The sequence below is a fragment of the Nanorana parkeri genome, unplaced genomic scaffold (genome assembly GCF_000935625.1).
Source record: "Nanorana parkeri isolate BGI_ZX_2015 unplaced genomic scaffold, ASM93562v1 scaffold287, whole genome shotgun sequence".
Classification (NCBI taxonomy): Eukaryota; Metazoa; Chordata; class Amphibia; order Anura; family Dicroglossidae; genus Nanorana; species Nanorana parkeri.
The window spans coordinates 912,135-926,651 of record NW_017306555.1 but is presented as its reverse complement, the minus strand read 5'-3'; the positions used below and the strand labels follow the sequence as shown (position 1 = coordinate 926,651).

At 42.4% G+C, this 14,517-nt stretch overlaps 1 protein-coding gene across 2 annotated transcripts in view; it reads left to right on the top strand.

Annotated features, from left to right (window-relative positions):
• Positions 1-14,517, top strand: part of RERE (arginine-glutamic acid dipeptide repeats) — a 337,236-nt gene that overhangs the window by 183,665 nt on the left and 139,054 nt on the right. For both annotated transcript variants that reach the window (XM_018557505.1, XM_018557504.1), the window contains exon 3: positions 10,761-10,831. In XM_018557505.1, the coding sequence (XP_018413007.1) occupies positions 10,761-10,831 (71 nt within the window). The remainder of the gene's footprint in view (positions 1-10,760; positions 10,832-14,517) is intronic.

The following is a 14,517-nucleotide window of genomic DNA, read 5'->3' as shown; positions in this document are numbered from 1 at the left end:
CTTAACCTCTCCTTGCTATATAGAAAAGTGCTTTTATTGTGACCTTTGTCCCCATCAGAGAGTTTTACCCTCTTCCTCCTCTTGTGACCACACAGGAAGTAAGAGTAAATCCGTTGGTCACATATAACCCTTCCATTTGTTTTCTGATGTACTTGTTTTGCTGGACTTTAACATTACATTAATGTGAGATTAAAGTGTATGTAAACCCTAACAATACAAACGATACATTTATCTTCTTTACACCCTTTTGCCTGTTTCAAAATACTATTAAAGTGTTTTGCTATATGTTTTTGATGGGTGCAAAAATAACCTGTTCACCTTGCCAGAAATAAAGAGCTGCCCTATGTCCTCTGCACACTTCTGTTTATATCTCCGAGAGCCCTCCTAGTTCTTACTATGGACTACAGCATGAGTAGGCTTTATGTTGTAGAGTTCTGCAAGTGAGTGTGCTTGAGTAGTTCACCAAATGAAAATGGCAGAGCTGACACCACTCATTTCACAAAAATGTTCACAACAGGACCGAATATCTGGGTGCTTTTCTGGTGGATCAACGGGTATTTTTCTGTACTTGAAGGGCCTCTAAAGGGATAAATCATGGGGAATGTACATGTATTTCTGTGATGTGCTGCATTTTTTTGTTTTTGTTTTTTGCTTTGGCATATGCTTTAAAATGACATTTACAAAAATGTAATATATTGCAGCTTATTGTACAAGATTTATATATAGCCACATTTTTGTGCAGCACTTTACAAAGGAAGATTTTACAGCTAGAATACAATTTAAAACACGATGATTAGGTGGGCTCTGTCCATGAGAGCTTCCAACCTAAGTTTACGCATCCTTAGATGGAGTGACTGCATTAGTTATAATTTTTCTGGCTAAGAATATTTTCGGCAAGTACAGAAAGTAGCCTGTTTATGTTGCAAGAAATGTCATGTTCTTGTCACTTGCTGTGAGCTGAACTAAAGGCACAAATAATGTTTTCTTCCCCCCTGCAAACTACCAATCTATACCTTCCCCCAATCAATGTAATGGAGATGAAGATGTGGAGTCCAGCCTGTGTTACCAGGTGGAGAGAAAAAAACAAAAAAAAACCCCCAAAGCCTGACGAAAAAAGAGAAAACAAATGCAGCCACCACAGCTACAATGGGTAATCCTCAATATGTTACATTTTTGTGTTTTTAGATACACTTACATATACCTGTGGTGAGTGTAGACTGACGGTCTCGACTCTCTGCAGGGAGATGATCGGGAAGTGAGCAAGAGACGGTATGTGTTCGCTCACTTCCCGATTCTATTGAGCCGACCTGTGACCATTTCATGGTCACAGGTCAGCTCGGACTGTGAGGTTGAGTAAAAATCACTCACCTCAGTTCTCCTTTTAAGTACACTTTTTCCAAAATAATTAGAATCTGAGGTATTTTTAGTATTTTGGCACTTTGCTAAAAAAAAAAAGTTAGTAGTGAAGGGTTAAAATAGCGTTGATGCCACGGTGCTCTCTGCTTGAACTGCTTAGCAGTTGTTTTTATAAATTTGGGAGCTGTGGATTACAATTAGCTGTCATTAATTCTGTTCAGCAGAAATATGTTCTATTTAGTGTACAACCAAGAGGCAGGCTTGAGTGAGCTTAAACACATGAAGTCTAAATTATGCCGACAGCACATTAAACTGCAGCAGGAGGGGGGAGAAGACGGAGAGAAAATGGATTCCCTGCAATATGGCTTTGTAATAAACTCATTTGCCAGAGGCGAGGTGCCGGGGCTGCATCATGAATCCTTGGGTATACATTACACTAGAAAGCGGCTCGGCTTTACCTTGCAGAAAAAAGACATGGATTATTGTATTGTTCTGCCGGTGCCCCGTATTTTAGTGGAAGGCAGTGACTGTGAAAGCTAGATCTTGTGCATCTCATTAGTTTCCAGTTCACCAAGGAAAGCTGATCGAAAACCCAAGGTCAGAACTGCACGATTGTCAAAGGTTTGGTGGATGTTAATCGTGTAGCTTCACAATGGAACTTGTCTATGTGGGATGCAGGAGCTAGTCACATTCCATGTAATCTTTCTGGTAGGCCTTAAACTGGCTATACACCTATAGATTATCTGCAGAGTTTATGTGGTCAGATGGAAAAAGTGCAACAGATTCCTCCAAGCTTCAGTATCTTGCTAGTCGGCCCCGCTGGCTGTCAAAATACCCAAACAATCTGATTGGACGCAGGCATTGTTCAGGTATTTTGACAGCCAGTGGGCCAACTAGCAAGATACTGAAGCTTGGCCCAGTGGGAGATTCCTTCATCCGCACAGTTTTTAGCATAGATGAGGAATCTGTTGCACTTTTTCCATCTGACCATAGAAAGTCTGCAGATAATCTATAGACGTATGGCCAGCTTTAGAAGTTGAAAGCAAGGTTGGCAGCTGTGGGGAAAAATGAACCAGTTGGTACTGAAATTTGTCCAGAAACCACCACCAATGTGCAGTCATTGATGTCTGTGTCCTGCCAATCATTTAAAGTGTATGTCTGGGCAAAATAAAAACATATTCAGCACATGTCTGCAGTACTTCCACATTTCCCCAAGTTTTCAAGTTTTGTCTCTTTTAAAATGCTACAATTACAAAAACAAAATGGCTGCTGGTCAGTCGAAAAACCATCCCCTCTGCTCATCCCTATTACATAGGAAGAGATTGTTTTGCAAACCAGCAGAGAACATGAGCTAGCCATACATGGCTCAACCTTTTAGGTGAATCAGCTGAAATTTGAGGCATGAATGGCCCTTTTATCACCACTTCTGGTCACCACCTGTCTCGGTCAGTGACCTCATCCAGTCTGCATGTTCGGTTGTCTTGGGTGTCCAAATACAATAGCTAGCAGTGGAGTTTCCTCCATCCGCACTGTTTAGCGTGGGTGGGGCAGTCGACTGATTAGTCCCGTTCATCCTGCGGGGTTAAACAAGATAAACCTAAGCATGTATGGCTAGCCTTATGCTGGTCATACAGTCGTTTTATTTATTTTTTGTTCAACTTACTTGCTTAACGGGAAAAAGAAAAAAAAAATATCACTGGCTACTATGATATTCCTGGGTGGGTGGCCCTGGGTGCCAACAGAGCCACCCATTGAATGGATTTTGGCCGGTTCATCAAGAAATTTGCACAGTGTATGGCCAGCTTTAGGCAGGCCTGACAACGCTGCTTAGAATGTCATTGCAGCAGGGGCAGCGTTGTCAGCTCACTAGAGGAGATTAGGAGCTTGGTGGAATCTTTTTTCCAGGTATTTTTCTGTACCTGCAATGTGCATGTATTGCAGTTTTCTTTTTATTCTGCCCAGACACACTTTTATTAATGGGAAGTTCCCTCAGGTATGGATTCCTGTTGTGGTATACACAGCAGTCATTGGTACAGAATGCGACGTTTTATCTTCTCAGTAGGAACATAGACCACAGTAACTAAATAATTGGCAGACGTTTCACCCTCCCGCACCCTAAGCGCAGTGCATTTTCACATTTTGTGTTCTGTCCTTTTGTACTCTCCTTCAAACCCATTTTTCTTTAAGCCCATCTGACGGCACGTGATACAAAATGCTTCTAAACGTGCTTGTGATGTGTTTGACAGTCGCATTGTCTAATATTACATTGGAGACAGCGTTTGGTGATTGCTAATAAATGTGACTGAACTGCATCATGAGTGCACGCAAGCATGTTGAAGATGCGCTTTTGCTTGAGAATGCTGTTTAACACGTTGCCTTGCTTTCTAAAAGTGCTTTTCTCTATTTAGGGCCATGATGGCCTTTGCACAGCAAAACTGACTTTGGCACATTCGTGTGATAATTTCACTGTGTCAGGATCATCTTTTAGACTGTAAGCCCTCAGGGGCAGGGCCCTCCTTACCATCTTGTCTCGAATTGTATTGTGATTGTAATGTCTTTATTATATTGTAAAGCGCTGTGCAAACTGTTGGGGCTATATAAATCCTGTATAATAATAATGTTGGTGGAACCTGTGTTTGGAATTTGAAGGCTGGCCAGATTCTCATCTGATAAGCTACTGCTGCTGTCCCACATCCCACACATCTCTATTGGCACTAATGAGGAGCTTGCCTGATGATAAGCGAATAGTGATTTCCTTCATGGGTGCAGCTGTCGCCTGAAGGTCTGCGTCATGCCCCCCCTCCCCCTCATATGTTAGATCCCAGTTGTGTTCTTGCACTTGCATGTTTAATGGAACCCCTGCAGAAAGAGTGTGGCCAGCATAAGGCAGTTCTCTTTTTGGCCCCTGGGGGCGCTCTTTCATAGGAGTATCTGTACTAATTGTTGTGTATTAAATGTAACATTATTACATCAATGGGAAGCGACCGAAACACCTGCATGGGGTTTTTTTTTCTCAGTTGTTGCTCTTTCTCCTTTCTCTTCTGCCAGTCATTTTCCATGCATTTCTTGCTGTCCATTTTCATGGTGTATGGGCATTCTGTGTCATCAATTTCCTCAGAACAATGCTGCTGCCAGAGCTCATTTCTGTTTTAGTTACAGAGCCGAGATGAAACAGCAAAGGACCATGGCTGTGGCTTTGTTCAGCAGTATTAATGCAGTATAGAGTTTTCAAGCGGTGTGACAAGTGATCACAGGAGCTGTGAAGGAAAGGAGGCCCCGGCAGAGAGAGGGCACATAGAATGGCGAATGTAATTGCTGTGCTAGAATTTTTTTCTTTTAATAGAAATACTTGATCAGCCAAAGGATGATTTACCATTAAAGTCCTGGTTTGAGTATTTTCATGTAACCTTCATCATCACCTTCCATCTAATCTGTTTGTACCATTTTGTCAGTGACCTTATTTTAGACGGTGTGTACATTGAGCGCCCAAGGCGTTTGATTCAGGTTACCCTGCAGATAATGAGGCCATTGATGGAATTATTTGATGCTGACATTATCTTGGATCGATGCCTTTAATATCAGCCACAGAGGCTCTTACATGGTTTTCCATCCTTTATAGAATGTCAGCAGCTGAAATGCAGAAGCCAAAGAGCGTTTAGTAAGCAGCATCTCTCTGGCAGACATACAAAAACCACACTCCAGCCAAAACCTTTGGTTTTGTATATAGTTGGGATGAGTTATAACCTCTGTGAGGTCTTATTGCTGTATGTGTCCTGTCTGGGGAGATTTACTTTGATTTCAGTCTTGGTGACACCTTGTGCCAGTGCTGAACAAGTGGAAAAATACTAAAAAGCATGCTTGCACTCAATTGTGTAAGGCTTCAAATAAATGTCTGCCCATGAGGCCCCATGGATCCATGTGGGTCTTTCCAAGTTGATATTAACCCTCATTCCTTAGCATCCTACAGTTTAATCTGGCAGTTAGATGAATGGGTTTGGTCTTGGCCCCAACAAAAAGTGTGGGTGTATGCTCTAATTGGAGTGAATTTTGTACATCCATAGCGTTGAATCTAAGGGGCTTCACAAGGATTGGTTTGAAGACTAACATAGACTAAAAGGTTCCTTCATTTTATGACTGGCCATAGTTCTCAGATGTTGGTCTTTCAAGGTACAATCCGACCTTCTAAAGTGATCTTCAGGGTTGCTCGAAAACGTTGGCAACGTTTTCAATCGTCGATTTTAATCAACTTAATCGATTAACTGTTGCAGCTCTAGCTCAAAGCATCTCTGGTTATGGAGAAACGAAGCAGGAGGGATTGGACAGGGTCAGGCATTCTGTCCAGAAAAATGTTAGCAACAGTTGTCTGTATGTCCCATAGGCCCGTACAATCTTTAGATCCAGCCAGATCAGGAGATACGCATCTTCTCTCCATGGGCAGTTTATTATTATTATGCGGGATTTATATACCGTCAACAGTTTGCGCAGCGCTTTACAATATAAGGAAGACATTACAATACAATTCAAGACAAGATGGTAAGGAAGGCCCTGCCCCTGAGGGCTTACAATCTAAAGTTTAGGATTCAGTGTTAGTTTACTAGATTGCTGTGGAGTTTGGCATCACAAGAAAACATGTTAAGCTGGTCATACACCTTTTAGGTTTCACTTGTTCACTCCTGCGGGCTGAATGAAAAAAATCAGTCCATCCCTTCATCCATGCTGTTTAGTGTGGATGAGGGAATCTCCCCTGCCTGCTATTTAACATCCAGCGGGACTTATGGCTAATGAATACCCAAGCAGTGCTGAAAAATCAAATTTGTCAAGCTGGGTGGTTCCAACAGAGCAACACACGGCTCCAATTTTGAACATTTCAGCAGCAATTGACCAAAATTTGAGCAGCGTATGGCCAGTATTTGTATTATCAGGTTTATTATCTTATGTAAATGTGGATAGAAGAGAGAAAAACAAGAGATTCGTGACTTTCAGATTCCTCTGCTTTTACAGAGATGTCAGCTGTGGAGGGCATTCATATTCCCTTGTGCGAGACACAATTTAGCTAGGAAACTAGACGAGGTTGTTGTCCCTTTTAACCTTTGTGATGTCATTAGTTCATTGCGATACTCTGGGCGGTGAGCTGTGAGTAGCAGTGCTTCCTGCCTGTACAAGGTCTGCCTCTTCTGTATGCAGACAATGGGCCCAATGTCATCAGTGCTCTGGTGTGACTAGTCAGTCCTAACTGATTTAGCGGTGAAGATAAATGGTTTGTGCGTGTAAAACACAGAGCTTGTTCCTCTTCGCCCCTCTTCCTCAAGTCACGGCCTTCCAGTTCATTTCAAGCCTAGTGTTTAGTACAAGCCCCCCGGGGGATCATGTGTGGTGGAACACTTTATTGTCTGCTGTTAGGAGACATGTCATTTTGCAGAATGTGAGGTGTAGTGATGGATATTTTCACTTATTTTATCTTGTAAATGAATTGCACAAAGCCAGGTCACCACGAGCCAGCCTTTCCATTTTCCTTGTCAGGCACAGACAAGACTTTGATGGCTGCAAGATAAAATTATGAATTCAGACGCCTCCTGACTTACAGTGATTCCAATCTCCGTTTGCTTTATGGCTCTTTTTTTATGAAATAAGCAGCTGTATTGGAAAACATTGTATTCTCCCCAAGACTTTATGAAGAGCTGTCACAGTGTGAGTAACTGACTATGCCATGACAAGGACATTCCCTGCCAGCGGTGTGCTTAACTAAATTGTGCTTGTGGTATCTAGGACTTATTGTACGGACTCGGTACCTCAGTGTGGGACGAGAAGCCATTTGCGTTAGTATCCCTTTCTCCGTTCTATAGACTTTCTCATTTAGTAGTTATAAAGCTGTTGCCTCAGAGGTGTCATTTCTAAGCCTTTTCTGTGTTTTTCTTCATGTCAGACCCTTCAGCAAGGAGAACAGTGAGCAGCACAGCAGTGACCTCACCACATCTCCTGAGACTAGCACTCGGATTCTGGTCCCCAAACCCCTAGCTTTCTTCCGAGGCCCTTCTGGTATTACAAGACACAGTATTGAGGTGGACCAGTGGATTGAACTATTGGGCGCAGCGGGGGACTAGGCGCCCTTTTCACTGTTGTAGGTCAGTTTGCAGCACAGATGACCGCAGTGCAGAAATGCTAAGTATTAGGGATGCACCAATACTGGTAACGGTGCCGATGCTGAGTATTTGGGCGAGTACTCTGTATTTGGTAGATACACTTTTTTTAAATGCTTGTAATATAAATTCACCCAGTGATAGAATGCATTATTTTATAAATTTAATACACTTAAACACTATTGCACATAGGCTTGTTGGCTCCATTTTACCTGTCCTATTATAGCACTGCATAGGTCCCTTGTTACTGTATGCTTTTAATGTATCCCGATGAAATTTGTATATTGCTTACATAAAAAGGGGAGGAAAGCTTGTCAAGCCTCTGTGATCTGTGATTCATAATGACCTTCCATGTAATGGTGTTCTACTCGGAGGTATTAGAGAGGCATTATCATAATGCGCATATGGCAGGTCAAGACAAAGGGCTGTATTTATAGGAGAAGCAATCATGCCGCAATGATATTCATAGGCTTGTGTTAAATCTAGTCTCCCCGTGGTGATTTTAAAGCGCTACACAGTATATATATTTATCTCTGGTGATTTTTTAAAATACATCTTTACAATCAAACTCTAGAATTTTTGTTTATTATGAGGAGACATTGAAATGGCACTTTCGGATGGGCAGTCTGATAATATGCAGTCTAGTACCTGATACCCGCACAGTCAGTCTGCCTGCTCCCTCTACGACATTGTTCTGATTGACATGCTCAGTTTACACAGAGCAGAGCATAGCTGCTCCCATTGCATCGTGGGTGATATGCTCATATCACCCCCCCCCCCGGCTTAGTTCTGACCTGCTGAGGTGGAGGGATGCTCACAAACAGAGATTCAGATTTCTTTAATGTTTTTGCTAGTGAGAGATGTAAAAAGTGAGACAAGAAGTTGCCATTTTCTATATGAAAAGTCTTGTTTTCATGGTACAGACAGCCATCAGAATGTTTTTCACATTTGTGTACCTTGGTGGTGATAGGAAATGACTGGTGTGAAAAAATAATGGTGTTAGGCATGTCAAGTTTTGCCTTTTACATACCCTCCAAATACCGCCTGTCGCTTGTCATCGTGATTAATTGTAATCCTTTCACGCGGTTCCAGACCCAGCAATGTGATAATTGTACCATTATTTGTACGTATTTCTTTCATTTGCATTTTGGTTTTATTCTCCATTATCTAATGTCATGACTGCCAGCCAAAAGGAATGACATTTACAGCATATCTTTTCAACCATTTGATTCTTTCCCCTATAGGAATTTATCATCTTCTATACACAGTAGGTATTTATTCATTGACCTAAATTTATATACATGTCTGCAGTACAGATCACAGCTGTGTTGGAAGCACTGTGATGTACTTTCACTACACATTATTAAAGTAGATGTAAACCAAATCACTAAAATCTAAGTTTTACTATATTAATATAATTTGTACAGTTTTTCATCCTTTGACATTTTTAGCTGTTCAAAAAACAAAAACAAAAAAAAACCCCCTGATGATCCTGCCTTTTAGATCATTGTTCAGGCACTTTGGCCAGCATGTTGCTGGGCGAATGCTGTTCTCATGGCATTATAGTTGCTAAATAGAGTTAGAGGAGCATAGGAGTTTTCTGTGCTCCTCAGCGCCATCTAGTGCCTGTAAAACTGAGTCGTTCGGTCAGCTACACACTGTGTGAAACCATTGCACAGTAACCCCTTCCTGTCACATGCACCCCTGGCAGGGCTGTAAGAGGCTGTGCCAACACACATTGTACAGGCATGGCCCACTGATGTCACTTATCAGGGAGCCAGCCCAGAAGAATGACATGCAGCTGATGCTGGTTTGAGTGCATGTAGAACAGAGGTAGGCAAACTCTGGCCCTCAAGCTGTGGAGAAGCTACAAATCCCGTCCCCATAAAGCTTTGCAAGACTCTGATAGGCACGTCTCCCAGAGTGCGTGCTGTGATTTGTGCTCTCAGCCACAGTTTGCCTACCCCTGATGTACAGAAAATGACTGAAAAAGGCTGGAGAAGATCAGCAGCACTGAGATGAGTTAAGGATGTAAAAAATGGCAGTAGTTTGGTACGCAGTGCTTCAGCAAACTAAATGACATTCAATTAAGATTTAGAACTACTGTTACTACTGTGGGGGGGCATGCATGGCTGTGGGGCCATTGACTTCAACGCATGGGGGTGTTTAGTATGCAATAGGGTGCGTTCCAGCAGCTAACCGCGCTGGACCACACTGTAAGTGGTGTGAAGAAGCCCTAAAGGGTCAGTTTATTGAAGAAACCAGCAACATTTCCCTGTCTCTGTTTTCAGGCAGAGGCGGTGTGAATGGAGCTGTAACTCATGATATAATTGGTCTCATTGGCACCTGTGACACTTGTTTTTCTGCTGGGTTTCACGTGGTTTTGCTTGTTCGCAGCCTTTTCATTAACCTGGCCCTTTCCCTTTACTTTGAAACATTTGGCAATGTGTCCCCTTTGTGTGCATGCGCTAGTATTGTAATTGCTGCCTGGATAGCACCAGTTAAAGGGCAGACTTTTATACACTGGCTGACTCCTTCATGTTAGTTTTTTTTTTTTGCCTGAATCCAAGTTGTTGATAGCACAAGAAAATAATTACTGATCCCTTGCCATGTCAGATATCATTTGAACAAGCTCAAGTCATCCTCAGGAAAATCTAATTTGGTTTTTCCTGGTAGTTCCTGTGATGGGTTGCTTCGGCTTGACAATTAGAGGACAGAATGTGTTTGCCTTGGGTTTTAATAGCGAGCTATACCCAAGAGGCTCCAGCTTCCCCATTTACGTGGCGGGTTCTCCAATCTGTGATCTAATCGTCTAGTGTGTCCTTTCCGTCTGTGTCCTGCTCACTGTGTGTGTGTGTGTGTGTGTGTGTGTGTGTGTGTGTTAGGATGTTGAGCTGATTAACCTAAATATGATTTTATAGGTGCATTAGTAAGCAATAAGCCCCCTAAAAACACTCTGCTAAACCCTGTGTATGCTGGCCACACAGCATAATATGAACCTATTTCTGTTAAAATAACTTGGATTAGAAATTTAGTTTGACATATTAGAAGGGAAATAGCATTGAACCTATGTATGTATTCTATAAGCATCAGATAGGTGCAGGCAAAAAAAGGTTACAGGGTGTCAGGCCTTGGGTTACACATTAGCTGCTCCCTGTTGCAGGTAAAGTACCGTAGGTAAAGGTGTTAATTGGTTTTATTTTGCCTAAGGCCTCTTAAAAGGGCAATGACCTCCCATATTGAACAATTTTTCTCTTTTCTCCTCAGACTGTGTATATATTGAGAGCCGAAGACCTAACACTCCATACTTTATATGTAGCATTCAAGATTTCAAACTGGTAAGTGGGTTTTTTTTCCTGTTGTTCTGTATATAAAGTATTAATGTGTTATGCAGCATGGAGATGTCTGTTCAGCACTTGCCATCATTAAATAAATCTGGATCATTTAAACTATACATATGTTAAAAAAGATGCTTAAGCAGAGGATACATTAAGATAGAGCAGAAGCCAACGTTTTTTCTTTTTAGTTTTCGATAGTCAGGGGGGTTATAACCCTTGCCTGCTTTTTTTGTGTGTGTTTGTTGGTTTTTTAGCTATCCGTGTCCCATTGGGGAGATTTCCCTTCACTTTCTGTCAGCAACAACAGGAAGGGGAAGGAATTCCCTCCCCTGACAGGATCACCAAAACGAGTGGTCCCATTGAAAGGTTCCTAATTTATTCCTGTTCTGATGCCCACCCAAATTTTGTTTTTTTTCTTTACTTTTAGTGATAAGTCATCAGGACAAATAGAGAGGGGGGAATCTCCCTAATGGGGATACAGAAAGTAAGATCGCTCCCGTGGTGGACTACAATCTCATGTTTAGTTTACTAATTTGTATTGAGATTGTAGTCCATCACAGGAGTGAGCTTGGAGCGGTGACTACTTTACATCACACACAAAGGCCATGGAGAACAAAAGTAGTCACCCTCCAGAAGGAAGGACAGTGTCGGCACCAATTCAGAGATGATTGGAGGATCTACAGCCGAGTGATACACAAATAAGATACATTGTTGTTAAGAGTTGGGGTACTTGAATACATTTTTAAGATTTCACTCCTGAGTTTAGTGTCACTTTAAAGCTGAACTCCGGGCAGATATGAAGGAACCAATATTAATGCAGCTCGGTATTCATCATTACATCGTTGGTGAACCCTGTCAAGTGTCAAAACATTTCCTGAAGTAGAAGTGTAAAGGTGCCCATACACCTTACAACCAAATACTTTTGTCTTGCGATGATTGTAAGCTAATTAAAAGCTTGTACGATCTGCCCATCTTGGACAGGCAGATCGTACTTGCGATCGTTGAAGGCCCGCCCCGCTGAGGGGCGGGCCTCCGATGACTGCAATGCTGAACAGGCAGCGTGCGCTTGCGCACAACGGCCCGTTCGGCATTTGTCTTACGAGCAGGCCACAAACACGGCGACAATCGTACGATTCTCTGCGGGTTTTCAAGCCTGCTCGTAAGATAAAAGACGTGCGACCGTACAGTAGAAACGGTCGCACGCCTTCCATAAACCTTGCGATTATCGTACGATCGCGGCATTTCCTGCGATTATCGTACAATAATCGCAAGGTGTATGGGCACCTTTATACTTATTTCTTTGGTATCCCATGTCTTCTTCTACTTTTAGTCAACCTGTGGTCAGACTACAGACAAACTATTGACATATTCTTAATCAGTCAAGAGATTTAATGCAAGCCATTACTGACCTCACTGGGAGAGGAATTTATCAAACCTGGAGCAGCTGTGCATGACAACCAATCAGCGTCTCTCTTCAGTTTGTATAGTTAAGATTTGAAACTGAAACGGAGAAGCTGATTGGTTGCTATGCACATCTGCTTCAGATTTTGTCTGCTCCAGTTTTAATAAATTCCACTCTGGATGTTTTCATTGTGAAAAAGATCTCAAGATTAGAGATCCTGAATCATCTCAACAAAGACTCTGGAATTGGATTTCATTCAGTTTCTAGAAGCTCAGTAATACCTTCTGGCTGTTTCCATTAGAGGGCTGACAGCTTGTCCAGGTTCTCTTCTCATAAATACACAGTGTCTGCGTTGTGAATGTTGAATATGAATTTCTTCACAATGCTTATAGATACAGAGAGGAATGAGGGCTTGCTTTAAAGTGTTTATAGTACTTGTTCAGAATATGGAACTATAGTGTGCCTGATCTGGGCACAGGGCCATGCTGACTCCATATTATTGCTGCAGCCTCACTCTTGGGCATTGGACACTTTTGGACGTGTCGGATTTCTGGTCCCTTGACACGTGTTGTGGTTCCATCCCACACCACTACAGGACACAACAGCAAGTGCTGGCTTGTTTTCTGGACTGAAGTAAGAGATTGAGAGGAATTTGTTCACACCTGGATTAGCAGGTCTGCATTTGATGGTTCCAAAATCTGTAGATGGCCATCACTGCCCCATATGTTATCTCTTCAGAAAAGGTGAAATAAAAAGACACGTCACCTCTATTGTCAAAATATGGTGAAAATGTTCATGTGTGATTGTAATGAATTTTCAGTTACCTCTGTATTTTGCTATGCAGTCAGATCCATGAGAATGTCTTGCATAAGAGGGCACAGATCGGACCAGGAGGTTGTATTGTTTGTGGCTGACAGGACGGTGGCAGTTTTCCTTCATTTTGCATATAATGGAAATACTACTTCCTGTTTGTGGATTAATATTTGCTTCCCCAAATGGGTCTCTGTAATTTTTGTTGGCAGATTGAAGTGCGGCTTTGCTTCTTTTATTCTTACCCACCTTAATAATGCCTTTGCCGGAATCATGCTATTGTGCGCATTAGCGGGTACCTGGGATTTACAGCAGAATCAGTGAAGGAGTTATGAATTACAATGCGAAGGTTTCCATTCTGGGCCGAAGTTCCTGCTGAGTTACCATAATTGCTCAGGGATATTAACAGCAATAAAGGGCAGCTCTTTTGTTGTCAGTATTGGTTTTGCGTGGCACATTAAGGCTGTCTGCAAAACAGCATGAATCAGTGCACACAGATACCTGTCAGATGCTGCTCACAACACTCCTCCACTGGTAATTTAGTGTACAGTGAATGCCACCCCCTCCTCAGCCTAGAGACTTGATTTCATGCAGCGATACAGGAGTGTTTGTGGGTATATTGCAGAGGAAACCTACAGTGTTTGGCAGTAACTCTTGTACACGTCCCCCTTGGGACAGTAGACGTGTGCACGGTGGCAGCCTGTAATCATCTGATTAAAGATATTGTTTGGACCCAGGGAATTATCTATCACATTCCACTGTGGATTTAGGTAAAACTCCAGTTGCTATAAAAATCAATGGTAAACGAATAATCTTGGGTTATGTGCGGTTAGTGTCCCCCTCCCCCCAGTGTAGGTTCTTCTGTAACAACATTGAATGTTCCCTATCTCTTCCTAGCATCCGAGAGCATTTTTTCTGAAGGGTAGGAGTGCCCACTGCTGTATTAAATTGCATTGAAATTGATGGTTGTTCTAACACCAACAAAGACAGGCCAATGCCTAAGACGGGCTTAGTTTACGTGTAAAGGACCAAAAGTATTTATTTCTGAAGAATCTATTCCAATTGGTTGTCCCCTTGCAGGCTGTTGGAGAGGGGTATCGGTGGATGGATGTAAATCACATTCTGTTCTATGCAATTCTTAAGCTTTTCAGCTTCCCATCAAATGCGCTATACTTCTTTAGAAAGTCACTGGTTGAGCACTGGTACCTACAGGCATGGTGGCCATCTAAGCCAGATTGTAGAACGATATTTCTGTAAAGCTGGCCATACACCGTGCAAATTTCGGCCAGTTAATGAACCAGCCGACATTCGCTCAGTAGGTGGCCATGTTGGCCGCCTTCCATCCGGCATCCTTCAGAAAATCGAAAGGTGCCAGTCAGGAAAATTCTTGGGTGAACAGTGATGGCAGCCAATCAGCTGTGCTAGAATACGAAAGGCCAGCAGGATATTTGCTGTGGATGGAGGAGTCTGATAT